This window comes from Fulmarus glacialis, unplaced genomic scaffold, assembly GCF_000690835.1.
Source record: "Fulmarus glacialis isolate BGI_N327 unplaced genomic scaffold, ASM69083v1 scaffold42265, whole genome shotgun sequence".
NCBI lineage: Eukaryota > Metazoa > Chordata > Aves > Procellariiformes > Procellariidae > Fulmarus > Fulmarus glacialis.
The window spans coordinates 3,216-17,603 of NW_009213135.1; the positions used below are offsets into that span (position 1 = coordinate 3,216).

Sequence of the window (14,388 nt, forward strand, 5' to 3'; positions counted from 1 at the left end):
AATGTGTCTGACAAGTGGGTGGGGGCAAAACTGGGGGGAGTACCTGGGTGGCAGTGGCATCAGCGGGCAGGGGCTGCTGCCTTCTTTCCTTTCCTTTCCTTTCGGGCTCCCGGAGATGTTCAATATGTGTGAGTGCAGGGAAGCCCTGCTCCAGGCTGGAGGACAGCATTTAAGTCAGTAAAAGGGTAGGCTAGAAGGGCAGACATTTTGGGGTATTTCGGTATTTCAAATGGTATTTCCAGGAAAATGGATATCATTCTGCTCAGTATTTACGGTGTAGAGCTCTGCCCAATTTTCATTTCATTGTAAAATTATTTATTCTGTATTTATTAACTGTTGCAGACAGACCTAGAAATGGTCACTGAAGACCTTGCACAGAAAGTGAACAGGCCTTACCTTCGGACTCCTCGCCATAAAATCATCCGTGCGGCTTGTCTTGTGCAGCAGAAACGGCAAGAGTTCCTGGCCTCTGTGGCCCGTGGTGTTGCTCCTGCAGACTCGCCAGAAGCGCCCAGGCGCAGGTAATCCAAACAAAATATCGCGCAAGTCAAAAAAGTTCATTGATAGCTGCCGAAGTGGGTGAATCCACTGTCTTTCTTTGACAATGAGGTAAAATGGAGCTCATAAACGTGGTGGTTGTAAATCACCAGATAGTGACATTTTCTTGGACATCTGATCCTTGTGGAATTACAGCTTTTCGCTGAGGAAAAATGCATTTGAGAATCACAGCTCTGTATGTTGCAGCCTAAATTGCTTCCCCATTTGTGATATATTAATGATTAGATGTCGTGGCTTCCATTTCACTTTTTTCCTTCAAGATTGTCACTAAATACCTGGTACACTCCAAATATCTATAAGTATTTGCTAAAAATAAAGCAAGCAGTTCTGGAATAGTCAACAATTTAATTGTATGGTTTTCTAAATGAATTTTGAGGTAAGAATTAAAGCAGAAGACTTGTTAAGTTTAGAGAGATACAACTGCACTACTTTTTAGATGTTGATAGGTTTTTGAAGCTCTGGAGATTATTCGTACTTTGTTCTACTCCTAAACTTTATGGTATATCTTTTCATTTTGTAGCTTTGCTGGTGGAACATGGGATTGGGAATATTTAGGATTTGCATCCCCTGAGGTAAACTATTTCTTTTTATTTTTTTAACTTAGTTCTGCATATTCTAGAAACACAGGTATGATTGCAATCTGCATGAAGAGCTTCCTTATTTTGATTCAAAGCACTTCAAGCTGGTTTAAGCCTACCATTTTATTTATTTCACAATAGAAGGAAATATATGCATAGCTAATTGTGCAATGCCTCTAACATGGCTATAGCTATTTAAGGTGGCATTAAACAAGCTATGTTGTATTCATCATTTTCCAAGAACATAACCAGTTTTAAAATTGTATATAAACTGGTGTCTACGTGCCGGGGAACCTTCAAGTAGTAAATATATGAAATTGTGTGGATTACTTTTGAATGCAACATCAGTTCAGCAGAATTTGACAAAAAGTCCAAGAAATTTCCATCCTTCTGTAACAATCCAACAAAAACATACAGGCATACACCTAAATATTGTTAGCCTTTTGAAATGTTTATTTTTATGTATTGAAGCAGGATGGAAATTGCATACTCAAATGAGATGAACTTCTGCAAATTAACCAAGAATGAAAATTATAATTTTTAAAGTGAATATTCCACTGTCTATATATGGGAAAGGGTAAATAATTTTCTAGACTCTGCACTAAAATATAAGAAGCTTCCTGTAAAGCTTTCCTTTATCATCTTAATTTTTATTTAATATTTTGAGAACATTAGATTAAAGCATTCAGTTAGGAAGGAAACTTCATTTCAACATTTCCTCAGTGCTGTTTTCTTTCTAGCTAGTCATTTTAAAGCATCCTGGAAAACTCCATGTACTTTTTCTATATATTTCCTTTGCTATTGTTGTTGGTGAGCATCACGCTGGTGAGAAAATAGCTTGCTTCTCTACAAAAGATCAGCTTGTTTCTCCTGTCTAGTTCCTCTAGTCCTTTCTTTTGAAATAATTCCACATTTGATATATCAAACTCATTGTGATGTTACTGTATCATCAGTGGAACTGGTTATGAGAAAAAGCTGATAAGAAATATGTTGATAAGCTGTTTAGCAGTAGGTGCCATTGCAGTCGTGCTTAGGTGATTGCTTATTATTTGTGATTTGCCTAAATGTGGCACTGTATGATGCAAGTTGGTTTCTTTGCTATGTAGCTATCAAGGATACTTGCAACCACCTATGCTAAAAGAATTTTGTAGAATTAATAATGGTCGTCTTTGTTTATTTTAGTGAATTTCACTACAAAATTTTTGACATAGAGCTGTACTTTTACTGACAAGTAATAGAATGTCAGTGTATACCAGATTATTATAGAAAACAAAATCTTACTGGTTTTAGCAAGGAATACTGCTTGTGGTAGCCATTGTGTGAAACCATGATGTTCCTACCCAATTAAAACTCCTTTTGTTCACATGTATAAAATTGTTCCAAGTAATCAGAAATAAAATCTTATCAGTAGTAATCAAGATATCTTTCTAAAGGTTAAAAAGCAACTGAAAGTTAAATGGCTATCGGTAAAATCTATTATTTTACTGCAAACAGATAAGAGATATGACTCATATGACTGATATGACTGATATGACTCATAAATCTTAGTGTTCAATGGTCATTTCTCATTATTCCTTATCCAATTCATAGTTATATATTTTTAAAATAATTCAGTTATATTGTTTCACATCGAGATTTGATTTTCTGTTGTTTGGGGTGCCGCCTTCCATTTAGAAAATCCCTGAGCTCCCTAGGAGCTGGAAGAATATTTTAGAGAAGAATCACTTCATGTTTGCCCTAGTTTTTATGCTGTTCCATAGGCTAACAAGCATCTACTACTAACCACTGTTGAAGACAGAATATTGGGCTAAATGGACCTTTTTTCTGGTCCAGTACAGCTATTTTTATGTTCTTAGAATTTTCATGGATCTTCTTACGTAGATAAAAATCTGCCCACACTGATCATTTTGTGACTAATCTTTTTGGCTTGTAAATGTCATTATGCATAAGAACTTCGTCTGAAACATTTCATGGAAAGACAACATATCATCATAATACCATCAAAATTAATAAGGTCATTGTGTAAGAGAAATTACACTTCTGGATTTAAATTTTAGATACTTTAGATGTTGAGATATTCTAGGATGAAGACGTAATGTAAGAAAGGAAAGCTAATGGTAGTGTTATCTTTCCCAAGTCATTTGGCCAAATGAAGCCTTTGGATTACAGATTTCCCAACCTGGGGCTTAGGAAAGAAAATAGCAATATTCTCTTCCGAAGAGAAGAGCTAGTACCTGTGTGTATATTTTTATTGCCTTGTGTAAATGAATAACTGAGATTAACAAGACATCTTACAAGAGATCTTACCTACACAGCCAGGTTCAGTGCCAGCTGTCCTAACCAGAAAGCATATCTGGAAATTTGCCTCCAAGCGAAAAATTAGTCTCTTAATATTAGGAAAGGTATGGAAATCAAAATATTTTTTTCCAAGTATTAAGATAATTAACCCTAGGGATGTTAGCTTGATGTGGCCAAAAGTGAGCCTTTTCCATAAATGTTATATAGACTGTCTTTGGTAAATAACACACAACATGAGAAATTACAGGCTGCAGGAGTTCAAATCAGTATGGTACGGCTCATCAGCAGCTCAAGTTAGGCAAAAATAGAGGAGATTTGTAATTCATGGAATAAAAATCCATCAAAGTCTGTTCAGGAGAAGTGTATCAGCTGTGGCTTAAGAAGTTCCTGAGCCATAGTGTTCTGGAGCCTGGGAAAAGTATAACAGACGGTGTACGTCTGCCAGCTTTCTATAGTCTTCCAAAGGTTATTTTCTACTGGCTGTTGCTGGCAACAGGGACCCTGAGATAATCTGTTGGTCTAATTCAGATTAATTGTTTTTATATTCTAAAATCACTAGGTGTATATTTATTTTAAAGTGTGTCGATATGTGTGTATATAAAGTTTGGCATCAAAGCTTTTAAACAAAAAATGTGTATTTGGAATTCTTTAAAAAGAATTTAAAAAGGGAGATTGCAAGTATTAAAATGTCGGTAATACATCAAGTATTTTTCTTTGCTAATTCATTATTTTATAGATTTAGGATTACCTTGGTTTTTTTTTTTATTATTTATTTTAAGCATTGCATGATATAACTTGCAATTTATTTTTCTGAAAACAGGTGATTTTATAATAAACCTATAAAATCACACATTTTTTATAAAAATGTGATGCTCGCTACATCAGAAAAATATTACTGCATGCTGCCCTGTATTTTGTAACCTTTGGTTTATGCAGGAATATGCTGAATTTCAGTATCGGAGGAGGCATAGACAGCGTCGACGTGGAGACATGCACAGTCTGCTGAGTAATACTCCGGATCCTGATGACCCCAGTGAGAGTACATTAGGTATGTTCCTGCCTGGGGCTGTTTTTTGAAGTAGTCTCTTCCTACTTCAGAAATTGCTAGTAGTGACCACAGTGTTTGTTCTTCTGTGGATGCACTTTAAAGAAGTTTCACATACATTGCTATATTTTGCAGGATACAACATAAAAGCTTATTTTCGTATGTGATCTCCCCTAAGCCTTCTTTTCTCAAGGCTGAGAGAACTGGGTTTGTTCAGCCTGGAGAAAAGAAGGCTTAGGGGAGACCTTATCACCATGTTCTAGTATTCAAAGGGTGGCTACAAAGAAGATGGAGACTTCCTTTTTACAAGGAGTCACATGGAAAAGACGAGGGGTGACAGGTACAAGTTACTCCTGGGGACATTCTGATTGGACATAAGAGAAAAATTTTTCACAGTGAGAACAATCAGTCATTGGAATAATCTCCCCAGGAAAGTGGTGAATTCTCCAAGGTTGGACACTTTTAAGATTCAGCTGGACAGGGTGCTGGGCCATCTTGTTTAGACCATGCTTTTGCCAAGAAAGGTTGGATCAGATGATCCTTGAGGTCCCTTCCAACCTGGTGTTCTACAATGATTCTATGAAGTATTGCTGACTTCATTGTGGCTGCTCCTCTTTTTAAAGAGAAATGCATTGATCTTGCCACTAATGACTCCTCAGCTATTTAGAGCAGGTTTGCTTTTCTGAAGAAATTTTGAAGAGCACATACTTCATATAACAGTCTTATCTGTATACCAGCTCTTTTATGCCAATTAAAAGGACCAGTTCTGCATAAAGAGTGTAGAAGAGGGTTCCCCTGCTACAGGCTGCTGGAAGATAGTCATAAGGCTGTATTCCAAAACCCTGCTCAGAAACTCCTGCATTGGCAAAGACAGCCAGGAAACAAGTTGGCATGTGCTACAACTTCCAGCCTGCTGCTCTTCTAAGCAGTGCTACGGCTGGTAGCACAGTTGCTTAAGGTCACTGTAACTTGGCTGTCTGGGCTGTCTCCATTCTGCCAGGAGCTTTTGCAAAGGTACAAAAATAGCTCAAATCCAAATCATACTATGACGCTGTTTCTTCAGAGCTGCCAGTTGTGTGCTTGGTCTCTAAACCATGCTGCACAAACTCTCATCTCTGTGTCTCATGAACTTAAGTCCTATACATAGCTTGTCCTTTAAAAACAAAAGGAGAAATCCTTTACTGGGGAGAAACAAACAAATGCATTCTTTATTTTAGAAACAGTAAAAATAACTTTGGTGAGCTTTGGTCCTTCCCTATTACAAGTAAAATGCAAAACCATCTTGTTAGTTTGAGGGCTAGAATTTGACTGAACACCTGGATATTATAGTGATGACCAGTGCATGCAAGAGAGAATTAGTTTGTCTCACCTTATTTCATTTTGAGTTTTGAAGTGGAAAATTCCATTTTCCAAAGTCAAGAGAGTTACATTTATTTCTATTACAGAGCAATTTTTTCTGGAAACAGCATTTTACTTCTATTTTTTTGTTGCTTGTTTTAAGAAAACAGCAATGTCAGTGATTGCTGAGGTATACACTGACGACTCTGCTCTTAATTGTGCTGCAATGTTACGGTAAAAATTATGGCAAACTTTGGTTGTAATCCACCTGTAAATGCATCCTGTATTGTGTCCATGTGCAGTATTTTTCAGGACTTTCCATAAATCACGTATGTGCCTTAGAAGCACTTTGCCCCTCCTGCCAACGGGCTTATGCTCCTGATGGCATACCCCATTCTTTCAAAGAGAAGAAGAAGGGAACTGAGAGCTGAAAGGCACAAATGAACCAGGCACTCCTAAAACAGTGGGACTCGTGTTTTGCCACTGTGTAAGAGTTGGTGTGGAAGGAGTGTTTTGGATTATTTCATTCAGAGTGAATAAAGGAGTAAAATTACACAGCTGGAATCCAAAAGGAAGGAAGAGATTCTGTCAGTAACTAATAGTGGAGAAGGCTTCCTCACTGGTTCTTCAACCATTTTTGTTTCAATTGCCCAAACAGACACTCAGGAAGGTGGCAGTAGTAGAAGACATGGCACCTCCATGGTGAGTTCAGCTTCTATGGGTATTCTGCACAGCTCTTCGCTTCATGACTATACCCCTGTCAGTCACTCTGAAAACCAGGATTCTCTTCAGGTATCTCCCCTAATCTCTTTTCCATTCTCTCTGCTTTGCTTGCCTTCCTCTGCTCTGCTTTTCTGTGTCATTTTGTCTCTCTGCAAATTTTCTTAATTCTTCAATGAGAAAGGGAGAATCTAGGACAACAATTATACATTCACACTGGTAAGAATTGCTAAACTATCACTAATGTAACAATAGTCACCTTTTAAATTCTGTTGTCAACTGTGTCAGTAAAAAGTGATTCTGATAAATGAAATGTAGGAATAATGAATGAATTTCAGATTTGAGCCCAAATTACATTTAATCCAAAATATGTACAAGACGAAAGTTTTATTCTGAAAGCAACCTTATGTATTTCCACAGGCTCTGAGTTCTTTGGATGAAGATGACCCAAACATCCTGCTAGCTATTCAGTTATCATTACAAGAATCTGGCTTGGCCATAGATGAAGAAACTAGAGACTTTCTAAATAATGAGGCATCTTTAGGAGCAATAGGTACCTCTTTGCCTACAAGATTGGACTCTGCTCCCATAAGTATAGATAACCCAAGAGGCGCTTTGAGCAGCTCTGAGCTGTTAGAACTTGGTGACAGTCTGATGAGACTAGGTGCAGGCAATGATCCCTTTTCAGCTGATCATCTTCATTCACACCCCTGCAGCGATACAAGAAGTGGCTTATACTCAACATCTAGTGATGCTGATTCCAGCAGTCAAGATCCCAATACCAATGAAAATCTACTTGGAAATATTATGGCCTGGTTTCATGACATGAACCCACAGAGTATTGCTTTGATCCCCTCAACAAGTACAGAAACGGATGAGGATTCACAGCAACCCAGTACTGAAGATGGGTCAGCAGGGCAACCAAATCTTATAGACACAGGGCTGGAGCCTCAGGAGGAGCATGCACTATTTGAGGATGCACTCAAAAACGAAGGCAGAGGAACACAAACAGAGGAAAGCACTTCTGAAGAAAACATTATTCCAGGTGAAATGGTGTCACAAAGTGGTGATAGTAACAGGGAGGTAACAAGAACCCTGGATGCTTCAGGAGATACTTCAAGTCAGACTCCTCAAACCTCAAGTGAATGGATTGAACATGTGCATCTGGTATGAATAAAAACTAAATCTGGAGTAAATGAATGGCGGTGACAGATGGTACAGTATGTGGAGTAAGCATTATGGAGGCTTTGATCCACATCATTACAGCTCAGTTGTAACCACTGACGTAACAACAGATATTTAGGAGTTCTCTTGAATTGTAGTTCTTTATAATAATGTGAACCTTTCAAGGAATATCCTTTGCATTCAATTAGGTAGTACTTGCCTTTTTGCTCTCAAGAAAAAGGAATAAGTAGGTTGTATTCCACATTCCTAATACAATGCAGCATCTGTTTAGCCTTAGGTTGATGATCCTTAACTTGAAAGTACGGATTAAAGGCTTACACTGATTATTTTGGTTGGTTTTCCTAAGAAATAGTTTATTCCATTTTTTAGAACTCATTCTTTCACCAAAATAACATTTAGCAATTCATTTGCATATTGTTTTTGTTTTCCATAACTTTTCCTTACTCGTTTTTCATTTTTGTTAGCAGTGTGAACAGAGGTGTTTAATGCTTCTCTTTAGTACTGCTCCAGGAACAAGTTTTAGGGGATATTCTTTCCCACTAAAATCAAAGATTTTTTCATGTCTATTTACAGTCCAAATGTGCCAAACTGTGAATAGTTAGCTGGCAGTAGCCTAAAAAAACAGTGCAGTGTTACTCTATCAAACTAATCCCAGAATTCTTAGCAGTGAAAGAAACCACTGGGTAGCATTGCTTCTCTAAATTTAACTGGCATGTGTTGCCATGGTGACTGCATTTAATTAAATGTAGCCTGTATCTTAAGTTAATAAAACCTAATGCTGCTGTTAAACAGTTATTTTAAATATTAAAATACAGTGAGTTAGCAACAGCTATGCTGTATTTTAAGAGACACTTTAATGGAAGTGCAATCATAGTTCTTTGTTTTCATAATTCTACAAAGCATTCTATGCACTAATAGTGCAATTACTTTTAATGATAACATTTTATAAAAATATAGGAATACTGAATTTTCATATATTAGCCAGTCCCACAATTAAAGTTCGGATAACACATTCTGCTCAACATGTTATGGTGCCTTTGCCTAACCCAACTGGATAGTTGCCACAGTTAAACAAGTAATTCAAATTCCGTGTCTGTTCTGGAGTAACTATGCTATTAATTGCAAAGACCTCCATAAAACCACCCATGGCCTTGCCTTTACAGTAAATAACTAAATGTTCAGTCAGTGTTTTTGCATAAACAAAACACTGCTAGGTATTTGTTCAATTGCACAATATTCATTTGCTGTGTGATTACTGTTTAGTGTGAAAAAAAAAACTAAAAAAAAAAACAAAAAAAAACCCCACAAAAACCCTTTTCCTAGTTGTTGTACCGTGAAAAAAAAAAACTGGTTTTAGATTTGCTTCAAAGCATCAATCTACAGTTAGTGAGATACAATGGTACAGTATGTAATTACAATTAGAGTAAGTTGTTGAAATGGCTGTTTTAATTACATATAATCAAAACTTGTCATAACACGAGCAAATTACATACACTCCATTTTAAGTTTTGCTTAACTGTTACCAGAGATTAGTTGATATGATATAAAAGTTTATTACTACTGAGTGTGTATAGGCAAGTGTCATGATAGCAAAGTTTATGTATTGATTACTGTGAGTTCAAGTGAGTGTTTTGGTAACTAATTCATGCAAATCCAGCTTTTGAACCTTGCAGTCACAAGGTTCATATTAGTAAAAAATTAAATAAGAATATTTTACCCTTACCCCCTAAAAACCTAGTGCATTTTGCAAGCATCTTTAGAGAGAATGGAATAGAATAGTCTCAAATAATTTTCCAACTTTTCCTCTAGCCGCCCTGCTCCTGACATAATAATGAACCTTTGGACATCTTTGAAAAATACCTATTTTAAATTGTTCTATGGTATAAAATCCTTTAACTAAAACAGTTCTTCATGAACTATCATCATGAATTGGTCTGAAAGTTGTTCAACTCACATAGGTTCCTTGAATTGTCATTTCTGAATAGAAAGATTCTCACAAAGATTGTGTATTGCATTGAGATGTCTTGCAAAGTTACAGTAAGGTATGTAAGAGTGCTCTCTGTGAAGATAGTGAAATTTGTGGGTTCTGGTTTTTTGTAATTTGGTTAGGTTGTGCAGTATATCCATTGTTTCCGTGTTACTCTTACGAGCATGAAATTAGCCTATTAAATTTGTATTTTCTTGGTACTTATTTTAACACCATAGTCATTGACTTTACAATTCAAAAATAAAGTTTCGCAAGACTATTTTGTAAACCTGTTAATTTTATAATGTAAAAAAATTACTCTAACCTTGAATTGTTATTTGCACTTTCATAGTCTATACTTGATACATTCCCACTTTATATACAAGTAGGATACTACAACCATGTAGATGTTTGGCCAAATGAATGCTGTTAATAATATGTAAAATTCTTTGATTAAACATTTATTACTTAAACTAACTCCGTTCTGTCTCATTACATCTTAGACTTAAAACAGCAGATTCTTAAGGCTGATGACAGACATTTTTAGGATATGTTCAGTCCTGTGCCAGATTAGCTGGGGACCATATAGTAAATTGAATGTTTTGATTTGTAAATATAAGGTACCTATATTCATTAAGCTTTGAAAACAAAATCTAAAATAGACAATTTTGTCTTAATTGCTACAGGCGTATTGTGCACTTGTTTTTTGTAGAGAGTAATGCCTTGTCATTACAAATAGTGGTGCTAAAGAGAGTGGGGAAACTAATTTTTGAGGAAGATCCTGTTAATTAGTGTTACTTAAGTGCCACTTAATATCCAGTCTCCATTGTTAGCAGGAAGTTCCAGACTGCCTCTGTTACATTAACAGGCACTAAACTATTATGTTCATTGTTACAGTAATTTAATTACCTTCCTCCAACAAGCATGCCAAGATGCTAGAGAGCTTCTAAAATCTAATGTACAAAGTTGGATTAGTCACTGCAAGGCACTTTCCATCATCTGCTGCTGTGGTGTCACTGCATATGCTGCAATTAGCAAGTACTGAGTTTTACAAAGATCATGAGTATCACAAGAGAGATTTTTTGTTTTATGGCAGCTAGAACATACTAATAGATATACAAATTTAAAACATATTTTCTGAAGTGTTTAAAATCACAACAATATGCTTCAAAATCAGACACCCCCACAGCCCAGTTTCAGAGATCTGTTTATCAAGGCCAATTTCACTATTATCATCTCCTCCCTCTCTTCCCCTCTCCCAGCACACACAAGGCATCCCACTGTAATATTCATGGAGGCTGGTAAGAATGGAAGCCAAACATGGATATAATGATAGCTAGTTTTTTTACTAAAAATTGTCTAGAGAATCTACTCAGACTTAGACAGTATACTGATTATTGTCCTTATTACTCTTCTGTAGATCAGACAGATCTACAGAAACTTGAAAGATGTAGAGAAGCCAGTGATGATGCAAAACTGAGTGTCATTTTTACCATCTCATCCTTTTAACTGAAGAGTAGAGCATAAGATGTGCATCAAAAGGAGGAGATGGATCCTCTGTAAATACTGCATAAAGCTGTGTTTGCTGTCAGTCTTTGTATGAGGGCAAAGAAATGAATGAAGGCTTGACTTTCTGCAATGATATGCTTTCATTCCACTTCAAAAATAGGGAAGTATAGAATTTATACTATTCTCCAAATATATAACCGCATAGAACAATTTAAGTATTTCATAAAAAATTCCTAAAAATAGAGTGGAGTAAAGAAAAAATGTTTCCTAACTTAACTGCAAAGCTCTTTTTTCCTCAACTCTTCGTAGATACGTAAGGTTACATCTCACCAACAAAATGTTAAAGGAATTGCTAACAAGATGGTGTTATTTTAAAATTATGCAGGTCTTGATCTTTACAGAAATCCTTTCTTCAGTGAAATACGAACTTGAGAAGGTGTTTTGCATATATTTTTTCTTTTTAGGTCATTTGCATGAATATCCAGATAAATGGAATACAAAAAAATATTTACTATATCCAGACAGATATTCAGTACTGCAAATATATAATCTTCAGGATTCAGGTTATAATGCTGTTTTCATCCAAGCATAAGTGTCATATCCACCACAAGATACTGGAAAAAAGATGGGGGATTTTGTCTTGAGGTTTTTACATAAGAACTGTTCACTACGTAAGAATGATTTACCTTTACATAAGTGGTTTTAAGGAGTATTTATCAGTTTATGAACCCAGGTGTTTTTCTATGAGCAACAGTGAACATAATTATTCAAATTACTCATCAGTTCTACTTTGGCCACTGCACCTTCTGCTCTAATTATCAGATCAATTTTATTTATAATAATCTATTTGAAAAAAAGGTCTTACTCAGACACTAGCATTTTCACTCTGCAAATGCTACAGTCAGCCTTGCTGTCCACATTTTTTAGCATGGCAGTCCACGTAGCCAACATCATCACCTTTAGGGATACAAACAAACAGCAATGTCATATTCATTAGCCAGCCAAGATTCACTAATGCAATTGCAAAGAATACTAGAATTTATATATGTTATAGCAGAAACCTTTACATTCTGCAATTTAAAAAAAAAAAAAATCTTATTTTGAAATTGGTTGTCTTTATTTTCTGTTCAGGCATCTGGAGTTTGAGGCCCTCCTTCTGACCATGATATCTTTACGTATAATTCAGCAGCAGGCACCCACTTAAAATTCCAGTTCTGGTTTTTGGAGCATATACAGACGGTGTTATTGAGCACAGCAGTCCAAATTCTGCTTGGGTGTAATTTAGCCATCCAACTCCATTCTCTACGATTTGAGATTAATTCTGTCTTGGAAGGCAGAAGAACTTGGTAGACTTGATGGTCTAAGTAAAAACCACATTTACTCTATTTGTACAAAGTGAGCACACTATACATTGCACAGAAAGAAATATCAGGATGTAGACCTCTTTGGTGTATATAATGTTTATTCATTATACAAGGGGGTATGTAAGATACTTGGATGAAGTAACTTCTCCTTGATACACAGCCAGCACTTCCTGCTCCAGGTCTTCTCCAAAATAGTGTTAGAGATTTAAACTAGGTAAGTGGGTGAGATAACACCAGAGATGCACTTTGAATAGACTATCAAAATGCTATACTAAAGACTACTGTTCCCATAGTACATGCCCTGTCTGTAGCTACTGTTAAAAAACCAGAGGACAAAACACTTTTCATAAATGATCTTATTCTGCTCTGTAGACTCACATTGGAAATCTTTACACTGAAACATAATAGCAATTTTTTATGTAAAGAAAATATATCCTCTTACAATTTCCTATTACATTGCTATTTTCATGCCTGTCAGCCCTTCTAAGTTTTGCTTGAGTACAGGGCTTCTGCTGTATCAACACAACACAGCAGTCCAGTTTCATCTTTAAAGAAACTTCAGTCATCTCAGATAAGGATGAGTGTAGTTCTACATTCCATTGTAATAACAAAGTAGAGAAAGGTTGAAGTTCACTAACAGAGCCAGACAAGGAATGAAACAGGGACTGTAGGAAAAATTCCCAGACTAAACCATGGAAAAATATCCTAGGCAAGTTTGAACTGGTTGCAGAATCCAACAAATAATAGATCAATGTGCTGCAAAGCTTCACGGAAAATGAAGACACAATTGTCTCATGTGCTCACAAGTATACTTGCCATTGCAGGATGTCACAAAGAATGCCAAAGGCCACAGGTGCTAAGATCAGAACCAGGAACGTTTCAGGTACTTCAGTGAAGTCCCACTGGAGATAACGAATGAAACTCAGGCTCAGTTTATTGTCTACTACAGCAGGTCCTTTGATAAGTGTATGAAGAGACAAAAAGTCACAAAATTATACCATGAGCCTGCCACCTTTCAGGTGTCTGGAAAGGCTCTAACTACACAGTTCCTCAGAAACAGGGACTCCCCATGTAACATATAGAACTACAGCTATGGAAGGACTTGAACACCGCTTTAAAAAATGCAGCTGAGGCTGCATCAGAAGCAGGGGAGCAGGGATCTGCCTACCCCAGAGGAAAAGTTCATGAAAAAATACTACAATGACAATCCCAAGCAACCTGTTAAGTGCAGCTGGCTGAAAAGGACAAACTTCTGTCATGTTTTTCAAATCCAAGTGTAGAACAACAATAAACTGGCAATGGTAAACAACTGAGGTTGGTTTTCACTTGGTATGAAATCTTATACAACTGGCAGGTCTCCTTTATATATTTCTACTAATTAAATAAAGAAAGAGTCTATGGGATTAACAAGTTAATTTACATGCACAGTGGGAATGTGCATGTGTGCCTTTAGCGAAATTAATTTCCTTAGTCACAGTTAACAGCAGTACCTACTTTTGTCACTAGTGCAAAGAGACATAGCCCCAAAGTCACAAGTGAGGTTGCTCCCAAGGAGCATCAGATTCCATCAGCATCATAAAGGCTAAAAACCAAGCCTAAAGTATTTTTAGTGGCATGCTGTTTAGTTGGGACCACTAATTCAAATTCTGTTCAAAGACTTATGTTAAAACTGCTCCAAGCATTAGATCCTTAAGAACTGTCTCAAATGAAGCAGAAGCAGTAACCTGTAAAGATAACCTGTTAAGCAGAAAGCCTATAGTACCGGATCCCCATTTACAAGAAGATACAATAGCGAAAAACTGTCAACTGTTACAAAAATAAGTCCTG

The 14,388-nt window shown here is 36.5% G+C and overlaps 1 protein-coding gene across 1 annotated transcript in view; it reads left to right on the plus strand.

The window, feature by feature from the left end:
* The window catches only part of LOC104077026 (ankyrin repeat and IBR domain-containing protein 1-like), an 11,233-nt gene extending 1,887 nt beyond the window's left edge, over positions 1-9,346 (plus strand). The window contains exons 5-9 of the mRNA XM_009578094.1: positions 343-521; positions 1,079-1,130; positions 4,371-4,482; positions 6,476-6,609; positions 6,958-9,346. Coding sequence (XP_009576389.1) covers positions 343-521; positions 1,079-1,130; positions 4,371-4,482; positions 6,476-6,609; positions 6,958-7,710 — 1,230 coding nt within the window. The 3' untranslated portion in view covers positions 7,711-9,346. The remainder of the gene's footprint in view (positions 1-342; positions 522-1,078; positions 1,131-4,370; positions 4,483-6,475; positions 6,610-6,957) is intronic.
* Positions 9,347-14,388: the final 5,042 nt, after the last annotated feature.